General features: G+C 52.3%; 1 protein-coding gene across 7 annotated transcripts in view; it reads right to left on the bottom strand.

The window, feature by feature from the left end:
• Positions 1 to 122: 122 nt before the first annotated feature.
• The window catches only part of NOD1 (nucleotide-binding oligomerization domain containing 1), a 23945-nt gene continuing 5876 nt past the window's right edge, over positions 123 to 18191 (bottom strand). For 3 of the 7 annotated variants that reach the window (XM_014536988.1, XM_014536989.1, XM_014536992.1), the window contains 9 exons: positions 15936 to 17760; positions 11053 to 11136; positions 9726 to 9809; positions 8312 to 8395; positions 7642 to 7725; positions 6732 to 6815; positions 6556 to 6639; positions 2177 to 2260; positions 123 to 1134 (listed from right to left, as the gene is read on the bottom strand). In XM_014536988.1, coding sequence (XP_014392474.1) covers positions 1062 to 1134; positions 2177 to 2260; positions 6556 to 6639; positions 6732 to 6815; positions 7642 to 7725; positions 8312 to 8395; positions 9726 to 9809; positions 11053 to 11136; positions 15936 to 17760 — 2486 coding nt within the window. In that variant the 3' untranslated portion in view covers positions 123 to 1061. Of the gene's footprint in view, positions 1135 to 2176; positions 2261 to 6555; positions 6640 to 6731; positions 6816 to 7641; positions 7726 to 8311; positions 8396 to 9016; positions 9068 to 9725; positions 9895 to 11052; positions 11137 to 15935; positions 17761 to 18191 lie in introns of those variants that run through there. The other 4 variants (XM_014536991.1, XM_014536990.1, XM_014536993.1 and 1 more) reach the window with 4 other exon arrangements.

The following is an 18191-nucleotide window of genomic DNA, read 5'->3' as shown; positions in this document are numbered from 1 at the left end:
GGGGAAAAAAAGAGGAACAAATGTAACCTGAACAATAAAGATTTAATTAAAAAAAAAAAAAAAAAAAAAATGGATTGGCAAAAGGGGTCTGGTCCTAAAAAAAAAAAAAAAAAAACAAATGGATTGGCAAAAGGGCAGGTCTGGTCCTATTGCCACCCTCCCCCATTAGCACCCACCATGCGCCCGTCACTGTGGTCAGGGTCTGACATGCTAGCGGGTCCTCGGAGCTGCCTGACTCTTGGCTCCAACTCCGTCACCCTCACAGCTACTCGGGCAGGAGACCTCCTGAGGAGAGCAGGGGAGAGGAGGCTCAGTGGGTGCCAGGACCACAAGGTAAGCCGCGCCTCTTCCTCTGGGGGCAGGCAGTCTTCCTGGGGCAGAGCAGCTCTTCCAGGTGTTAGTCTCCGGAGGAGGTCAGCCTCGCGTGGGAAAGCCCCGAGTGGAAACGCGGCGTCATGAAGGCATCGCCCTTGCTCTTAGCTAAGAGCGCAGCCAGTGGTCTCGGTTGGCAGTGAGGCCCCAGGATGAAAAAGCCTGTGCCGGGTCTTTTCCTTGGCACCCACTACCACCCCACACGGACACCCCTCAGTATCTACAGCTGTGAAGCGGGAAGGACAGCAACACATGGGGAGGTACCGAGGAGGAAGATTTCAGGCAAAACGCTTCTTGTTCATGGACCATCTTCTCTGCAAAAAACTCGGCACCAACTCTGCACCACGTCCTCGACGGCTCAGTGAGGACAGCAGTGACCGCTCACTCCCCCAGCCGCCAGGCAGGCGTTGTACAAGCTCAGTCATTCCTCTTGATGCAGGTTACAGGGATCGTGGGCACTCAGGAACGTCTCCATGGCATGTATCCAGGAACCAACATGGCTCACGAAGCCCACGCTTCCCTGTGAAACTGCACCAGCCGTGCAGGGAGCTGGCCCATCAGAGCATCTGTGAAGGCCCTGGGCTCCCGGCAGTCCCCTTGCGAGACGACACCTAACACAGGTGACCGCAGAGTGGCTGCCGCTGCTAGCGCCCTCCCAGGGCTAGAGCCTCGGACAGGAAGGCGTCCTCTCAGGAAAGGACAAGCCGCTTCTCACCCTCAAAGCCTCTGGTCTCCTCGGGCTTCATTAAGTTCCCATTGAGGCTGTTGGAGAAAAAGAAAACGAGTAAAATGCAAATCTAATCACACCCTCCTTTGCTTCAAACCTTCAATGACTTCCCATTGCTTTTAGGACAAACACCCACCTATGCCACAGGACACACACATCTTTTGTGGTCTAGTTTCTCCGTCCTCCGCCCCTGTGGACCCTCTTCCACACTGTCTGAGCCCCGAGACACACAGCTCCTGGACATCACGCTCCTTCCTGCCTCCGAGCCTTTGCATATGCTGTTCCGCCTGCCTGGGACACCTTCCCTCGCACCTCCGTGGACTAACTCCTAGTCATCTTTCACGGCGTAGTTTCCGTGCCACTTCCTGAAGGAGACCATCCCTGGAACCTCACCTGTGTTAGGTTCCCTCCCTAGCTTTCCCCTTTATAGCACTAACCACGATTTAATTAAATAATCACTTGAATGATTTTTTAAAAATTAATTTGTAATGTTTTCATTGATTTCAGAGAGAGGAAGGAAGACCTAGAAACATCAATGATGAGAGAGAGTCATTGATCGGCTGCCTCCTGCACACCCCCTACTGGGGATCAAGCCTTCAACCTGGGCATGTGCCCTGACTGGGAATCCAACCTGGACCTCCTGGTTCATGGGTCGCTGCTCAACCACTGAGCCACACCGGCTGGGTTTGAATGATTTTTTTTCACTGTGTCACCCTTACTAGATGGTAAACCTATGAGAGCAGGTCCATTTCATTTGCTACTGGATTTTCAGTGCCTGGCACGCAAGCACTTGGTTATTCAAGAAACGAATGAGGAGCAGCGCTAGTCCTGGGGACACAGCGGTGACCAGGACGCAGGCCCTACCTCACAGTCTGGCGGAGACGGCCACACAGGAAGCTGTTGCAATGCAGTGTGGTGACTGCTAGCAACAGAACCCGCGGGAAGGGACTGGTTCTAGGGAAGGGATCACGGTGTGAGGGTGGCTGGGAAGATGGAATTGCCCTCCGGGGTACCTGGCACATAGCCATTGGTGCTGAGTACACACTGCCATCACCACAAGGGGTGGGCGGGTCTTACCAAATCTCCATGATGCCAGTGTTCTTCTGTAAGGCGTCTGCCAGCTGGGCGACCCCCTTGGCTGTGATCTGGTTCTGGATAAGCCTGAAAGAAGAACATGTGTCGTTTATAGCAGGTACACAGTGCCGGGTCAAACCTGCCCCCTTCATCGGGGTAACTGTAACAGGCTGGTGGGGGAAGAGACAGGGTCGGGAAGAGCTGAATCCACGTGACTTTTAATCTGGCTAAGATCATGGACATCCAATCCACCAGAATAAAGGAAAGCCTTTAAAATGCTTGATTTCTCTGCAGTTTTTATAGTGAGCATCCTAGATCTGTGTTCCAATAGAGACAGTTTAATGCGTGAACATACATGTGCATGTGTGCTTGGCACATTTCCCTGCAGAGGAGCCCAATCGGAAATGTTTGGAGACCACAACAGATTCCAAGACGCACACCAGAGAATAGGCAGCCAGGTCTCCTTCCAGGTGGTGAGGGAAAGGTAAGGCAGTTTTTAAAGTTTAAGTAGCAACCAGCTGGCCATTCTCTTCTTTGGGGGGAACAAAGGCTTCTAAGAGGGGGCCATGCCCTCCCCGACATCTGAGAGGGAGAGAGGAGCAACAGTCCTGATGCCGCTCGGGGCCCCAGTGGGAAAGCAGTGATAATGGGGCCTCGAGGAGCAGCCCCATTGCGTCGGGCAGCAGCGATCCAAAGGGAGCAAAGGGTGCAGACCGCTGGAAGCCCCGGCAGTCCCTGAAATGCTCCCCTGGGCAGCTCCTCCGCACCCCACTGGGAAATGGGTGCAGCACGAGGCAGTGATGTGTCCGCCTTCATCACAGGCCCGCCCCTCCCTCCTGGCTATCTGCAGAGCGAGGCTACTGCGGAATCTGACCCTGAGACGTCCGGGGCTTGGACCCAAGCAGGCAGCCCTACCTAAGTGTGAAGGGGCCAACCCCTTAGAGAGGCAGCAGATCATACACACACTCCCCACTTCCCAGCTATGGGTCCTTGAAGAAATAAGCAGGCTCTCTGTGCCTCAGTTGCCTGATCTGTAAAATGGGAGTAACTGTAAGAGAACCTCCTACCCACAGTGTGTGAGGTTTGAATGGGACAACGTGTCTGAAGCAGTTCTCGTAACCATGCTACGGTGCCCAAGGGGAGGGGAGCCCTTGTCGCCATCACTGCCCACGCACACAGGACAGCGGCAGCAGCCTGCAGCTGGGACCCAGTGTTCCAGCCACCTCTTCCCAAGGCTGGGACCCCGGGCCCCGTGCAGAGGTGAGGACCTGATAAGCATGACTACATGTAACTTGACATTTTTGCCAAAAGAGCAGCACTAGCCCCTGGCAGTGGGTGCAGAGTTCTGCGTTCAGTCCAACAGCATTCAGTTCAGTTCTGCCGCGTTCTAGTGACTTCCTTCATGGCAGCCACAATTGGCCTTGCTGGGGTGGGTGAGCTGCTTCCAGCTCAGACTTGGCAAGAGGCCAGCTGTGCTCTGGCTGTGCTCAGGCACACACGTCCTCCAGGCTGCCTTCACCAGGGCCCTAGGGCTGTGCTTGCTCAATGCAGCACAGACTCCCTCTCCAGTCCTGGCCAGCTCGCTCCCGCTGGGGGCTGGCCTGGCCTCTGGAAGGGCTTAAGAGACAATCTACAGGCCAGGAAAAAGAAAGGAAACCAACCAATCCAACAAAATTATGTACACGAAGCACAGTCTGGCTGTTTTTACCGACACTGACATGGCGATCTAAAGTTCATAAGGAAATGCGAGGGACCCAGAATGGCCAAGACAACCTTGAGGACGAAGAACACAGCCAGAGAACTCCCAATTCCCGAGTTCAAAACTTACCAGAAAGTGACACTAATCAGCACAGTGCTGCTGGCACAGGATGAACATGTGCATCCGTGGACTAGAGAGAACACCCAGAAATAACCAAGAAGCGCTACATTTGTGGTCAACTGATTTCTGGCAGAAGTGCCAGGGCCATTGGAAAGGGGGAGATCATCCTTTCAGCCAGTGGTGCTGGGACAACCACGTGCAAGAGAACGAAGCTACACCTTGTCGCCTCGTTCCGTACGCAAAAATTAGCTTCACGTGGATCAAAGAGCAAAACTACAACCCTCAAGGAAAAGCTAGGGGTACATCCCTGGGACCCGGGACCAGAAAACGGTTCCTTAGTAAGATACCTAAGGCACAAGCAGCCAAGGGGGAAAACAGACACACCGGACTTCCTCAAAATTAAAAACGTCTGCTTCAGGTCACCCTCCGGAAAGTGAAAAACCAGAAGCAGCCCTGGGTCTCTTCCCGTTTGCGGCCATGGCAGAAGCGCCCGCCCGAGGTCAAAATGAAGCTCAATCTCTGTGACTTCTGACGGGAGCCAGAACCGTCCAGGGCGTGTCCATGCTCCTTCCCGCGTTCGCATTATCCTCTTCCCAAGGAGCTGAGAGAGGTGTGGAGTTCGACCCACGCCCGTCCGAAAGGGTGATGAAGTTTAGGTGTGTGAGGACACTGCGAAGGGCCACAAAGTGGCAGGAAGTGCAGGTTTCCAGGAAGAAATATGTGGTCTCCGCTGGAGGAGTGGGCGGGAGAAAGCTCACGGTACACCTGTTCACAGGGGCATCCCCAGCACGCGGTTGTCACTCCACTAAAGCTGGACAGAGACCACAGAGAGGTCCCCGAACGAAAAGCCAAATCACACCAAGTAGGAAGAAATAAGGCAAATACAAGGAAGAAACTATTTTGCTTTAAACATATTTTTACTAATTTCAGAGAGGAAGGGAGAGGGAGAGAGAGAGAAACATCAATGATGAGAGAGAATCATTGATTGGCTGCCTCCTTGCACACTCCACACTGGGGATTGAGCCCACAACCTGGGCATGTGCCCTTGACTAGAACCGAACCTGATACCTTTCAGTCCACAGGCCAATGCTCTATCCACTGAGCAACACCAACTCGGGCTCAAGGAAGAAACTATTGAGATGATGCAGGAATAACCTTCTCTACAACTTTCATTAAAAACAAAATAAAAAAGTGAGAAATCCCACAGAGAGGAAATATTTGTAAATCATATCTATAATAATAAAAGCATAATATGCTAATTAGACTGGATGGCCGAATAGCGGAACGACCGTCCGGACGACCTTCCGGAGGAAGCCGGGGCTGCGAGGGCCGAGCCCCTTGCATGAATTTCGTGCACCGGGCCTCTAGTACCTAATAAATGTCTGGTACCCAGAATATATCAAGAACTCTTACAACTCAGTGATAAAAAGGCAAATAATCCAATTTAAAAATGGGTAAAGGATGTAGAGACATTTCTCCAAAGAAGATACACCAACGGCCAACAGCAACATGAAAAGACACCCAACACTGTTAGTCATCAAGGAAGTGCAGATCAAAACCACAATAGACACCACTTCACACCCACGAGGAGGGCAAGATTCAGAAAGAGGGACAACGACAAGGGTTGGGGAGAATTTGGAGAAAGGGGAACCCTCCTACATTGCTGATGGGAATGCAAAGTAGAGCAATGCTTTGGAAAGCAGTTTGGCAATTCCTCAAAAGTTAATTGTGATCGCGTGACCCAGCAATTCCCTTGCTAAGTAGACACCCAAGAGGAATGAAAATGTGTGATCACACACAGGCATGTACATGAATGTTCACAGCAGCATTATTCATAATAGTAAAAAAGGAGAAGCAACCCAACTGTCCACCAGCTCACGAATGGACATATAAAGTGTGGACTAGCCATACAGTGGAATATCACCCCTCCATAAAAAGCAATGAATATTGATACGTGCTAGAATGTAGGTGAACCTTGAAAACGTACACTATGGAAGAACAGAGACAAAAGGCCACATGCTGTGGTTCCATGTCTATGAAATGCCCAGAATAGGCAAAGTATAGTAGTGGTTACAGGACCAGCGAGGGTAGGAAGGGGGCGGGGGCCGGGCGTGGAGAATGAGTGTCTAATGCATATAGGTATTGGGGGGTGCGTAGGTAAAACTGTCCTAGAATTAGACCAGTGATGGCGAACCTTTTGAGCTCGGCGTGTCAGCATTTTGAAAAACCCTAACTTAACTCTGGTGCCATGTCACATATAGAAATTTTTTGATATTTGTAACCATAGTAAAACAAAGACTTATATTTTTGATATTTATTTTATATATTTAAATGCCATTTAACCAAGAATAATCAACCAAAAAAAATGAGTTCGCGTGTCACCTCTGACACGCGTGTCATAGGTTCGCCATCCCTGAATTAGACAGTAGTGATGATTGCACAACCTTGTGAATACACTAAATATTACAGAGGTGAATTAAAAGGGTGAACTGTATGGCATATGCAGTTTAAATCGAACGTTTTAAAAAGCAGCACAGTGTGGAATTCCAGGGTTCTGAGTTACCATAAATGTTTCAGCGTCTGGTTGACTTTCAACATCTCTGCCATGCTCTCTGCCACTTCGTCGTCGAGTTCATTCTGGGTGAGCCTGGGGAGGAAAGGGGTGTTTACTCGGAGAGCCCTCTCCGGCACACGTTTCTAAAGGGGTTCCCCGCCTTTTGAAAGGACTCCGGCAATTACCAGAATATTCTCAGCGACGTGTTCCAGTGCAAGGCCTGCGCGAGGCTCTTTCCTCCTTCTGTGGAAATGCCGTTGGAAGCCAGACTAGACAGGAAGACACGTGGGGAGGATTATTACACGAGGCTTTGGCTTCAGCAGCCAGAACAGCCAGGAGACTCTGGCTGGTGGCCCGGCTGCCTGGAGGCAGGAAGCCTCGCCGGCTGCCACCCAGGCGCTGCTGCTCCAGGGAACAGGCTCAGAGCATGAGGTCAGGTGGGGACACTGGACATGGGGGAGACCGGGTCACCGTGCAGACCCGAGGCTGAGGCCTGGCCAGCTCTGCTTCAGGGGCTGACATCCTCGTGAGAGCTGGAGAAGTCTCCTGTCCTCCCAGAGCAGGGACCGCCATTGTCCTGCCGTCTCAGATTCACTCCCGTGGCAGGAAGGACACCAGCAGCGAGCGGGGTACACCGAGGCTCTGAGGTTTGGCCAGAAGGACAAAGGGTCCCCTCTGTCCCAGCACCCGCCTTGAGAATGAGGAAGGGGCAGGAATCTGCTGCCCAGTGTCCCTCTCAGTTGTATCTGGACTTAAGAATTCCTCCCACCCCCACGAGGCATGGAGACACGGCTGAGGGGTTGGCAGTGTCCTCTGTCTCGACCTGGGGGGTGGTTATATGGGTGGGTGCCTGTGTCAAATCACCGAGCTGAACACAGAGTCGTGGACTTTACTCATTTAATGTGATGTCTCCTATATGTCCATAGAAGCGTTTAAAAAGAAACACACACACACACACACACACATACACACACAAATACCTCTCTCATTAGGAAAGCCAGCCGCCCTCTTCCCTCGGCTCCTCCCCTGCGACCCCAGGGACACACGAGTGACAGGCTGGCCCCTGGAGTCCACAGTGTCAGACACAGCAGTTACCTCAGGTTGGTCAAGCTGGGGTGGTTCCTCAGAGCCTCTGCGAAGGCCTTTGCTCCTTCATCGCCGATTTGATTGCCCCACATCCTGAGGGCAGAGGCAAGACAGTGAAAGGGAGCGCCTGCTACCCCTGGCCTGCTGGTGGGGCCACAGCGAGGCTGTCCACTTGCAGGCGGGCGTTGCTGCTCCATCCCTGGAGCTGTGGCCTGGAGGCAATTCCTACGCCAGCCCCTAGTGAGCTGTCAGCCCCTAGTGAGCTGTCATCCTGTAGTGAGCTGTCAGCCCCATAGTGAGCTATCAGCCTGTAGTGAGCTGTCAGCCTGTAGTGAGCTGTCAGCCTGTAGTGAGCTGTCAGCCTGTAGTGAGCTATCAGCCTGTAGTGAGCTATCAGCCCGTAGTGAGCTATCAGCCCGTAGTGAGCTGTCAGCCTGTAGTGAGCTATCAGCCCGGTAATGAGCTGCTTGGGGTTTCAGAGTCAAAGGGACCTGTCAGGATAAAGAGCATTTCCCGGGCAGAAGCCAGTGGGGCCCCTGAGGGTCCCCGTGACGCTCCTGTGCCTCCCCAAGGCTTGCCCAGCGGCCCTGTCAGTGTATTAGGAACAAGAAGACCAGCAGGTGCTCACGGACAGACCAGGCTGGGTTACGCACACACGTGTGCAGTTGTCTCTACTCACCCGATTTCAAAGATGGATTTGCTGTTCTTCACGGCCAGGGCGAGACACTTTCCTCCCTCGCTGGTTATCTGGTTTTTCCCCAGTCTGCAGAGAGAGTTGAGCCCGTGTCAGCCTCCTGCTGGGAGGGGACTCAGTCACCTCCATCCCCAGCACAGAGCCCCTCTGGTCCCTCTTGGGGTGTGGCCTTTCTCTGGGACCCACAGCAGCTATGCCTCACACTCCCACTCGGAAGGACCCAAAGGCCGGAGGAGACCAGTCAGGATTCCGCTCCAGGTGATGGTAACAATCTGCAGAAGCTCAGCGACCGGAGCGGTCCCCGGGGTTCTTTAAATGACCGCCGAGCGTCACTCATTTCCATCAGCAGAGTAAGGAGGTGCTGGCTTCAGCCACAAATGGTCAAGGTGAGTGTCCCATCACCAGGGCTCCTCCAAGCCTGCTGCTCTGTCACCGGGAAAGGCAAGCTCTTCCTGGCAGCTAGATAGGTGCTATGGTCTGAATGTGTGTGTCCTCCCAAAAGTCATGTTCCAAAATCCCAACCCCCAGGGTGATGGCATTCGGAGGTGGGCCTTTGGGAGGTGCTTAGGTCACGAGGATGGAGCCCTCAGGATTGGGGTTAGTGGCTTATAAAAGAGGCCCCTCTCCCCCTTTCCCACCAGGTGAGGACACAGCGAGGCCCCATCTATGGACCAGGAATCGGGCCCTCACCAGACACGTAATCTGCCACCACTTTGGTCTTGGACTCCCCAGCCTCCAGAACTGTAAGAAATGAATTTTGGGTGTTTATAAGCAGCCTAGCTTATGGTATTTTGTAATAGAAGCCTGAAGGGCCAGGCTGGTGTGGCTCAGTGGTTGAGTATCAACCAGGAAGTCACGGTTCGATTCCCGGTCAGGGCACATGTCCGGGTTGTGGGCTCGATCCCCCGTGTGGGGCGTGCAGGAGGCAGCCGATCAATGATTCTCTCTCATGATTGATGGTTCCATCTTTCTCCCTCTCTCTTCCTCTCTGAAATCAACTAATATCTATCTATCTATCTACCTAAACATATCTAGATATGTATACATATAGGTATATAGATATATAGATAGATATAAACATATAGATATTTATTAAAAAGCCCGAAGGGGAAAAGGAACTTCAAAAATGGTGATAGCTGTGGCCTTTCTTCCTGTTATTAATTAATGTCATTAATTAAAAGGCCAAGCTTTCCAGCCACCAATTGTAGGAGGTCCCTCCAAACTCCGAGCCTCACTCACAGTTGATAAATCCTGCATGTGGACCGTTCACCTGCCACACACAGGTCTCCTAATTCACCAGTAAGGCCCCCGGGGAAGCAGAAGGCGGCTTTGGGGTGAGAGTCTTCATGGTGACATTTATGTGTTTGAATAAAGAGCCTGCCACACCCGCCCCACTTACTTAAGGTGTGTGAGGCCTTTGCACTCATCCAGGATGCTGGCGATGTACCCGGCTCCGACATCAGTGATCTGGTTGTTGTATAAGCTTCGAGAGAAAGCACAGTCAGAAAACGTGATGAGACCCGATGTCATCTTAATGAGCCCAGTTTTAAAAGCTGAGTATGTGCCGTCTGGGTTGAAAGAAGAAAGAAAGGGCGCGTGGGGACCAGAGTTTGGGGCTCTGGGGCCTCACAGGCTGGGTTCAGAGCCGCTCTGCCGCTCTCCAGCTTTATGACCTGCGGCAAGTTCCTCAACGCCTCTGTGCCTCAGTTTCTCCCTCTGTGATACTGGGGTGAGAATGATAGCTCCCCAACAGGGTTGTCATGAGGACTATGTGAGATCACTCCAAGCCCTCGCACGTCATATAAGTGCTCAATAAGTGACAGGCGACGGGTATTTTTAAATGAAGATACTGATAAGCATCTTGACGGGGGAAGCTTCTGCGTATTGGGACCTCCTCGGTGTCTGCCTTTCCGTCATTTTGCCACTTGATACCAATTCAACAAGTCGCCCCAAGAAGTGGGAAGTGGGAACTGTACGGGACGCACAGAGCTCCGAGCTGAAGGGCAGCCGCGCGTCTGTGCTCCCATGTCCTCGCTTCTCAGCTTAGGGAACCGAGGCCCAAAGAACTGATGGGCATCAACAGTGGCCGTGGGGCCGGCTGTGCGGGCCCACAGTCTCCTATCTCAACTCCAAAATGCCAGACTCTGAAAACCCAGTTTTTTGTCACTACTTTGGCAACTGATATGGAGATGTTCACAGTCCGCATCCAACTGGCTTGAATAGTCATACGCTTGGCTGCAGAAATATGAAAGGATTTAAAAAGGGGGTCCCGCCCTAGACCCCACTGGCCATGTCACCACTACTCAGCATGTGCATTGGATTCTGGCCTCTGTCTTGCCTCCAGGGTTCTAGACATGGGATCATGGGCCCAGAGCAGTGAAGCCTGATGAATAAACAGTATTCTAATGTTTAGAAAACAAGCCCTAGATACCTTCTCATTGCATCCCCCGGCCACCACTCGTAAAGCCACGTGCCTATATTATTAGGATCCCAATGATACAGCGAGGAGGCTGAGGCCCAGCGTGATTTCCCGACTTGCTCCAAGAGTGGGCTGCTGGCTGCATCCAAAGCAGAACCCGGACTCCTGGTTCCCCGTCCAGTGCTCTTCCTGTGCCCTTGGCCATCAGTCCCAACCATCTGATCACTCACGGGAATGGCAGTCTCCTGCTGCTCTGTATTTTTACAAGAACCCTGTAGCCAGCCCAGGGTTCTTGAGACATACGTACCCTAAATACGTCAGAATTTTGTACTTGGTCAGCTCTTCATATAGCACCTTGACCCCACTGTCAGTGACCTGGTTTACGCTGAGTCTGAAACAAAACAGCAGAGAAAGTTATACATCTGAGCAGCTGCTCACTAGGAGGGAGCATTCACTCCACTGGGATGCAGAAGCCTCCAGGTCCTGACCTTTTCCAGCCGTAAATGCCCCGAGAGAATGGCCGGAACAGTGAGCCACACAGCCCCCAAAGCGCCTGGTCATCGTGGGGCCAGCAGGCCCACCCAGAGCCAGCCCACTGGCGAGGGGACACATGAAGGCCACGTGCGGACAGCCTCCTCTGATATCCTGCGTTTGGGGGCAGCCTGGTGAGAAGGAGCCAATATGTAAACAAATGGTTGCGGCTGTGTTCCAATAACACTTCATCTACAAACAAGCCACACTGGGCCACAAGTTGACCTTTTTAATAAGTAAAAGGCTGAGGAGGTAAAAGCTTGATTTTTAGGCCTCATCCAAATGACCAGGTCAGACACTCTGGGCCTCTCCCCGGTGGTACCCACCTTGGTGCTGGGGCACAGTGTGCACCCACATGCATTGCCATCCCATATCTATGCTTTCTTAGAAACATACTCCCCCCCCTTTTTTTTTAGCTAGGCACATGTGATCAAGTTATGCCCAATGAAATCTAAGCAGAAGACTCATTAGCAATAGCCGAGGAGACTTCTTCAAACAATGAGGTGTGTCCTTCTTTGCCCTTCTTTCTTCCTGGTGGCTAGGATGTTGACTGAACGGCTGGAGCTTGTGCAGCCACCTTGGGCCAGGAGGTGGAAGTCAGGTAGTGAGGGGGCAGGGGAGCAGGCAGAAGAGCCTGGGCTCCTGAGGCCATGGAAGCTCCCAAGCAGCCCAGAACTGCCCTCTGCTAGACTTTTGCATGAGAGACAAGTAAGCTTGTAAATTATTTAAACCACCACTATTTTGAGTTTTCCTCTCAGCATAAATTAATCCTAACTGATGCCCTCAGGCAGCTCAAAATGCTTCCCTGGGGTAACCCATTTCCTCCTGCTCCCCCTTCACTGGTGGAGTTTTCATCTGATGAGAGGAGCACAGGGTGGCACTGAGTGTAAGACGGCTGAGGCTGCGGATGGAGAGATGCTGGCTGAGCGTAGAGAAAAGACGCAAGGCCTCCCAATTCCCAGGCCCGGGCAGCTTTGGGCTCCCTATATCACACTGTCCCCACACAGTTTATACTGTGATACTGGTGTAACGGGCACCCAGAAGCAATTCAAATCCCCTAGGCTCTCCAGAAATGCATGAGCCAAGTAAAGGAGAACTACCCCGTCCCCAGGAAAGATTTACAAGGTGTATACAGGAAGTGCTATTAGAAGAAAGCAGGCTGGCCTCCCTTTTCTATAGATATAAAAGCCTAAGAGACCAAATTACTGAACGACCAGTTGACAGGTCGCTATGACGCGCACCGACCACCAGGGGGCAGACGCTCAATGCAGGAGCTGGCCTCTGGTGGTCAGTGCGCTGCCACAGCCAACCTCCCCCTGGCCAGCCTGCCCCGATCCCCCGATAGCCGGCCAGGCCGAGGGACCCCACCTGTGCACAAATTCGTGCACTGGGCCTCTAGTCTTTAATCAAACAGGAAGCTAATCAAGAGTCAACAATAAGAGTCATTGTTTTTGGAGACCAAGATGGCGGCATAGGTAAACACCGGAGACTGCTGCCGCAAACAACCACTTCAAAAATACAACTAAAAGACAGAACGGACATCACCCAGAACCACAGGAAGGCTGGCTGAGGAGAGACTCTTCAACTAGAAGGAAAAATAACAGCACACCGAGGCTCAGAGGAGGCGCAGTGTGGAAAATACTCAGGTGCGGAGGTGCGCGCGCAAAGCGGGCTGGTGGCTGAGAGCGCGGTTGTCGTTTTCGGTCAGGGGGGAGTCTCAGACTCTGAGCTCCAGATACGGGCGAATCGCTGGGGACTCGGACCCAAACGGGAGAAGCGGGAGTGTCTGGCATCAGTTGGAAGGCAGCTTTCCCTCCGAGGTTTGCAGCGGTTCCGGGGGTTCTGAGAAGCAGAGCCTCTGGGAACAGGACTGAGGGCACCATAACGGCTCCCTCCGCCCGCCCTGTTGAGCCCGCCCCGCCCAAGCCCTGCGCAGAGCCATTTGCCGGATCGCCTCAGGCAAAGGCTAGATTAGCACCTCCCCAGAGGACAGAAGTTTTCCGCGGCAGACACAGCTGATTCACACAGCCAGTCGGCCTGGTGGTCAAATCCCTCTAGTATTAACTACAACAATCAAGGCTCAACTAGAACAAGACTGCGCACAAAGACCACTAGAGGGTGCACCAAGAAAGCATAAAAAATGCGGAGACAAAAAAACATGACAGAAATGGAGGATATAGAGCTAAAAATCGCAATTTTGAGGGCTTGCAAAAATGTGCTAGAAGCTGTCAATAAACTTGAGGAGAGAGTCACGAAAACTAATGAGACCCTCGATGCTATGATAAAGAACCAACTAGAAATTAAGCATACACGGACTGAAATAAAGAATATTATACAGACACCCAATAGCAGACCAGAGGAGCACAAGAATCAAGCCAAAGATTTGAAATGCGAAGAAGCAAAAAACACCCAACCGGAAAAGCAAAATGAAAAAAGAATCCGAAAATACGAAGATAGTGTAAGGAGCCTCTGGGACAGCTTCAAGCGTACAAACATCAGAATAATTGGGGTGCCAGAAGATGAGAGACAGCAAGATATTGAAAACCTATTTGAAGAAATAATGGCAGAAAACTTCCCCCACCTGGTGAAAGAAATGGACTTACAGGTCCAAGAAGCGCAGAGAACCCCAAACAAAAGGAATCCAAAGAGGACCACACCAAGACACATCATAATTAAAATGCCAAGAGCAAAAGACAAAGAGAGAATCTTAAAAGCAGCAAGAGAAAGAGACTCAATTACCTACAAGGGAATACCCATACGACTGTCAGCTGATTTCTCAACAGAAACTTTGCAGGCCAGAAGGGAATGGCAAGAAATATTCAAAGTGCTGAATACCAAGAACCTACAACCAAGATTACTTTATCCAGCAAAGCTATCATTCAGAATTGAAGGTCAGATAAAGAGCTTCACAGATAAGGAAAAGCTAAAGGAGTTCATCACCACTAAACCAGTATTATACGAAATGCTGAAAGGTATCCTTTAAGAAGAGGAAGAAGAAAAAGGTAAAGATACAAATTGTGAACAACAAACATGCATCTATCAACAAGTGAATCTAAGAACCAAGTGAATAAATAATCTGATGTACAGAATGAACTGGTGATTATAATGAATCAGGGACATAGAAAGGGAATGGACTGACTATTCTTGGGGGGGAAAGGGGAATGGGAGATGCGGGAAGAAACTGGACAAAAATCGTGCACCTATGGATGAGGACAGTGGATGGGGAGTGAGGGCGGAGGGTGGGGCGGGAACTGGGAGGAGGGGAGTTATGGGGGGGAAAAAAGAGGAACAAATGTAACCTGAACAATAAAGATTTAATAAAAAAAAAAAAAAAGAGTCATTGTTTTTTACTGAGATCCCTGGAAGCTCAGGGCTGCTGGCTTTGATCATGGGAAGCAACTAATGCTAACTGACAGAAAGTCTGCCTTTTCTGCAATCAAAAACATGGGCTATCTTGGAGCCTCACATAAATCTTAAAGGGCAGGTTCTTTTTTATTCTGGCTCCACCATGGCCCAGCTGTGTGACCTTGAGCAACTTACTAATTTCTCTGTGCCTCTACCTCCTCCTTTGCCAAAATAAAGACAATAACAGTATCTACCTTACAAAATTGTGTTTTGGATTTTTTTAAAAAATTAAATGTATTTTATTTGTTTATTGTTTTTGAATTTATTGGGGTGTGTTAAGAGGATTAAATTAAGTAACATTTGTAATGACTTCATCTACTCAATAAATGTTTGATTGATCTTACAGTTGACCTTTGAACAACATGGGTTTGAACTGTGCAGGTCCACTTATATGTGGATTGTTTTCAATAAACATATTGAAAAAATTGGGGGCATTTACAAAAATTTGAAAAACTCACAAACGTTATAGCCTAGAAATATTGAAAAAATTAAGAGAAAGATATATCATGAATGCATAAAATACATGTATTTTCTCTTATGACTTTAATAACATTTTTGTTTCTCTAGCTTACTTTAAGTATACAGTGTCTAATACATGTAACATACATAATATGTACAGGGGTGAGCAAAAGTAGATTTACCATTGTTCATATGGAAAATAATACAATAATTAATAACAATACAATTATAAACTGTGTTTCGCATATGCACTACTGTAAACCTACTTCTGCCACATGCTGTATTGATCAATTGTTTATGTTCTCGGTGAGGCTGCCAGGCTATTAGTAGTTAAGTGTTTGGGGAGTCAAAAGTTACATTATGTGGATTTTTGGCTGCAGGGGGTCAGCATCCCTAACCCCTGCGTTGTTCAAGGGTCAACTGTACTGCAGTTGCTAGGATACGAGCATCTCCTTTTCCAGATGAGGACACTGAGGCTCAGAGAGATTAAGCAACTTGTTCAAGGACACCCAGCCGATGCGGGTCTGCCTAACTTCAAAGCTTTGTTCCTTAACCAAAGTCACCCCAATCAATTTAATAATAATAATAAATAAATAAATAAATAAGTAAATAAATAAATAAAAGCTTTGTTCCTTGCTCTCAGCCACCTGAGATAGAGAAGGTCTGGAAGTTCCAAGACCGGTGGTCGTGATTGGCAGGGTAATCCAGGAGACCCCACTCCATGACATTAGTCCTGGTGTCGCCTGGCCCGCCCCACCCCGGCCCGCCAGTGCTCCCGGTGCCCGGCGGCCTCACCTGATGACCGTGAGGCAGCTGAAGCAGGGCTTCAGCTCCCGCACGCCGTAGTCGTTGAGATTGTTGTTGTCCAGATCGAGGGCCAGCCGCTTGCGGAAGTGGTGCAGGACGAAGGAGAGGGCGCTGCAGTCGGCCGAGTAGGCATTGCAGTAGGTCAGCTTGAGGTAGTTGGCGCAGATGCCCTTGGCCGCCAGCTGCCCCACCTTCTCGCTCTGCGTCTCGTAGATGCAGCGCAGCATCCAGATGAAGGTGGGCATGGCCTGCACCTGGTTGAAGCCCCCAGACCGAGTGCGGGGCAGGTTCTTCAGGTAGGTCCGCAGGCTGGCGAACAGGTGCGCCCACAGGGCCTTGCGCTTTCTCCTCAGGGCCGCGGCCGGCACCAGGTGTCGCAGGAGTTTCTGTTTGGCTTTGGACAACAGCCCGCACAGGAAGAGGTTGGTGAACTGAATGTGGTCCTTGTTCCTGAAGGGGTTGTCCCCCGCCGGGTTGCGGGCCCCCAGGCATGGGAAGGGGAAGAAGGGGGCCGAGCAGGCCGCCACTGCTGCCTCCTCCGGAGGCACCCACTCCTGGAAGAACCGGAGCAGCGCCCGCGTGCCCACCTTGGCGTCCACCACGAGGGAGAAGGCGGTGAAGAAGGCCTGGAGGGTGGTGTGGAAAAACTCATAGGACAGCTGGTCCTCTCCGAGGCCCGGCTCGGGCACGGCCCGCAGGAAGCCCAGCTGCAGGTCAGCCTCCTGCATGGCGGCGGCCTGGACCTCCTCCTGGCTGAAAACAAACAGCTCCCTCTCCATGCCCCAGCGGGCCAGCTGCCCCAGCGCACGCAGGGTGGCCAGGCCGCCACGGAGGGCCTCCGTCTGGCTCTGCGTGTTCCTCTGCACCAGGCTGGTGGGCTGCGTCCTGTTCAGGTGGACCTCGGTGACCAGCAGGAACACGTCGGTCAGGGTCACCGTGCAGTCGGGCAGCTCTGGGGAGCTGTCGAAGGCGCCGTGGAAATGCTGGAAGCAGCGGAAGATGATCCAGCAGAAGAGGGGCACGGCGCACAGGCTGCAGAGGTTGGGGTTGGCCTCCAGCTGGTCCAGCAGGCGGTCCCGTGTGGCCCGGTCGGGGAACATCCTCCTGGCGTAGGCCCGCAGGTGGCTGCGGGAGAAGCCCCGCAGGAGCACCTTCTTCCGAAGGAGCTGGCGCGGGATCTCGATGCCCGTGCGGGCCGTGAGCAGCTTGGTGGCCCCTTTGAGAAGCACCCCACTGAGCAGGTTGGCCAGCAGGACCAGAGGGTGGGCCGGCTCCCAGGGCGACGAGGTGTCGGGCACGCGGCTCAGGTCGAAGTCCGAGTGGAGCTCGTCCAGGCCGTCGAAGGTGAAGAGGGCGGTGTGGGGGAAGCGCACCAGGAAGGCGAACACCTCCTCGGGGTCCTGCTCCGGGTAGCAGCAGTGCTTGAAGAGCAGGTCCTGCAGACTCAGCATGGCGCCCTCCTTGAAGCAGCTGAACATGCGGCAGCGGAAGTGGAAGGAGAACTTGAGCCGCGCGTCCAGCTGGCCGGCGGCCCAGAGGCTCTGCAGCCGCTGCAGCAGCATGGACTTGCCCACGCCCGCGTCGCCCGAGACGAAGATGGTCTCGCCCTGCTCGTTGAGGACGCCCGTGGAGTGGTCCAGGAGGCGGGCCAGGCTGCCCGGGCTGCCCAGGCTCTCGTTGCTGAAGCTGACCAGCTCCATGATGGTGTCCGTGTACACCTCCTCCAGCAACACCTCCTCCTTCTGCGAGTAGCACAGGATGAACTTGGAGTCGCGGCCCAGCTGGTGTCGCAGCTTCTGGATGTACCTGCTCACTGGAGGGGTGTGGGGTGGATGGGGTACCCGCATCCGGGGGTAGGGGTGGGGGTGAGGGTGGTGAGGGAGCCCAGGAGAGGTGGAGGCAGAGAGAGAGAGAGAGAAGCAGAGACCAAGCAATCAACCAGGGAGGCTGCAGGAGAAACAAGCACACAGATAACCCCACAGCCTGGACCCTGAGGCCAGGGGCCAAGATGCCTCAAATGCAGGCCCTGAAGACACTCGGGGAGCCAGAGCTCCAGGATCTGTAGGTCGTCAGCCTTGACAGCTCTGCCTGACCTCAGACTTAACCAGCCAGAGGGTGACGGCTTCAACTGGGCCCAGAGTCTGGGACAGGCTCCCTGGTCCTCTGCACAAGTGGTCATTTTTAAAACTCCAGCTAAAAACTGAAGCTCCCTCACATTCCAGGGCCAGGGCCTGGGGCCCTGCC

This window comes from Myotis brandtii, unplaced genomic scaffold (assembly GCF_000412655.1).
Source record: "Myotis brandtii unplaced genomic scaffold, ASM41265v1 scaffold17, whole genome shotgun sequence".
In the NCBI taxonomy this organism is placed as follows: domain Eukaryota; kingdom Metazoa; phylum Chordata; class Mammalia; order Chiroptera; family Vespertilionidae; genus Myotis; species Myotis brandtii.
Note: the sequence above shows the minus strand (reverse complement) of the source record. Positions and strands in the feature narration are given on the sequence as shown.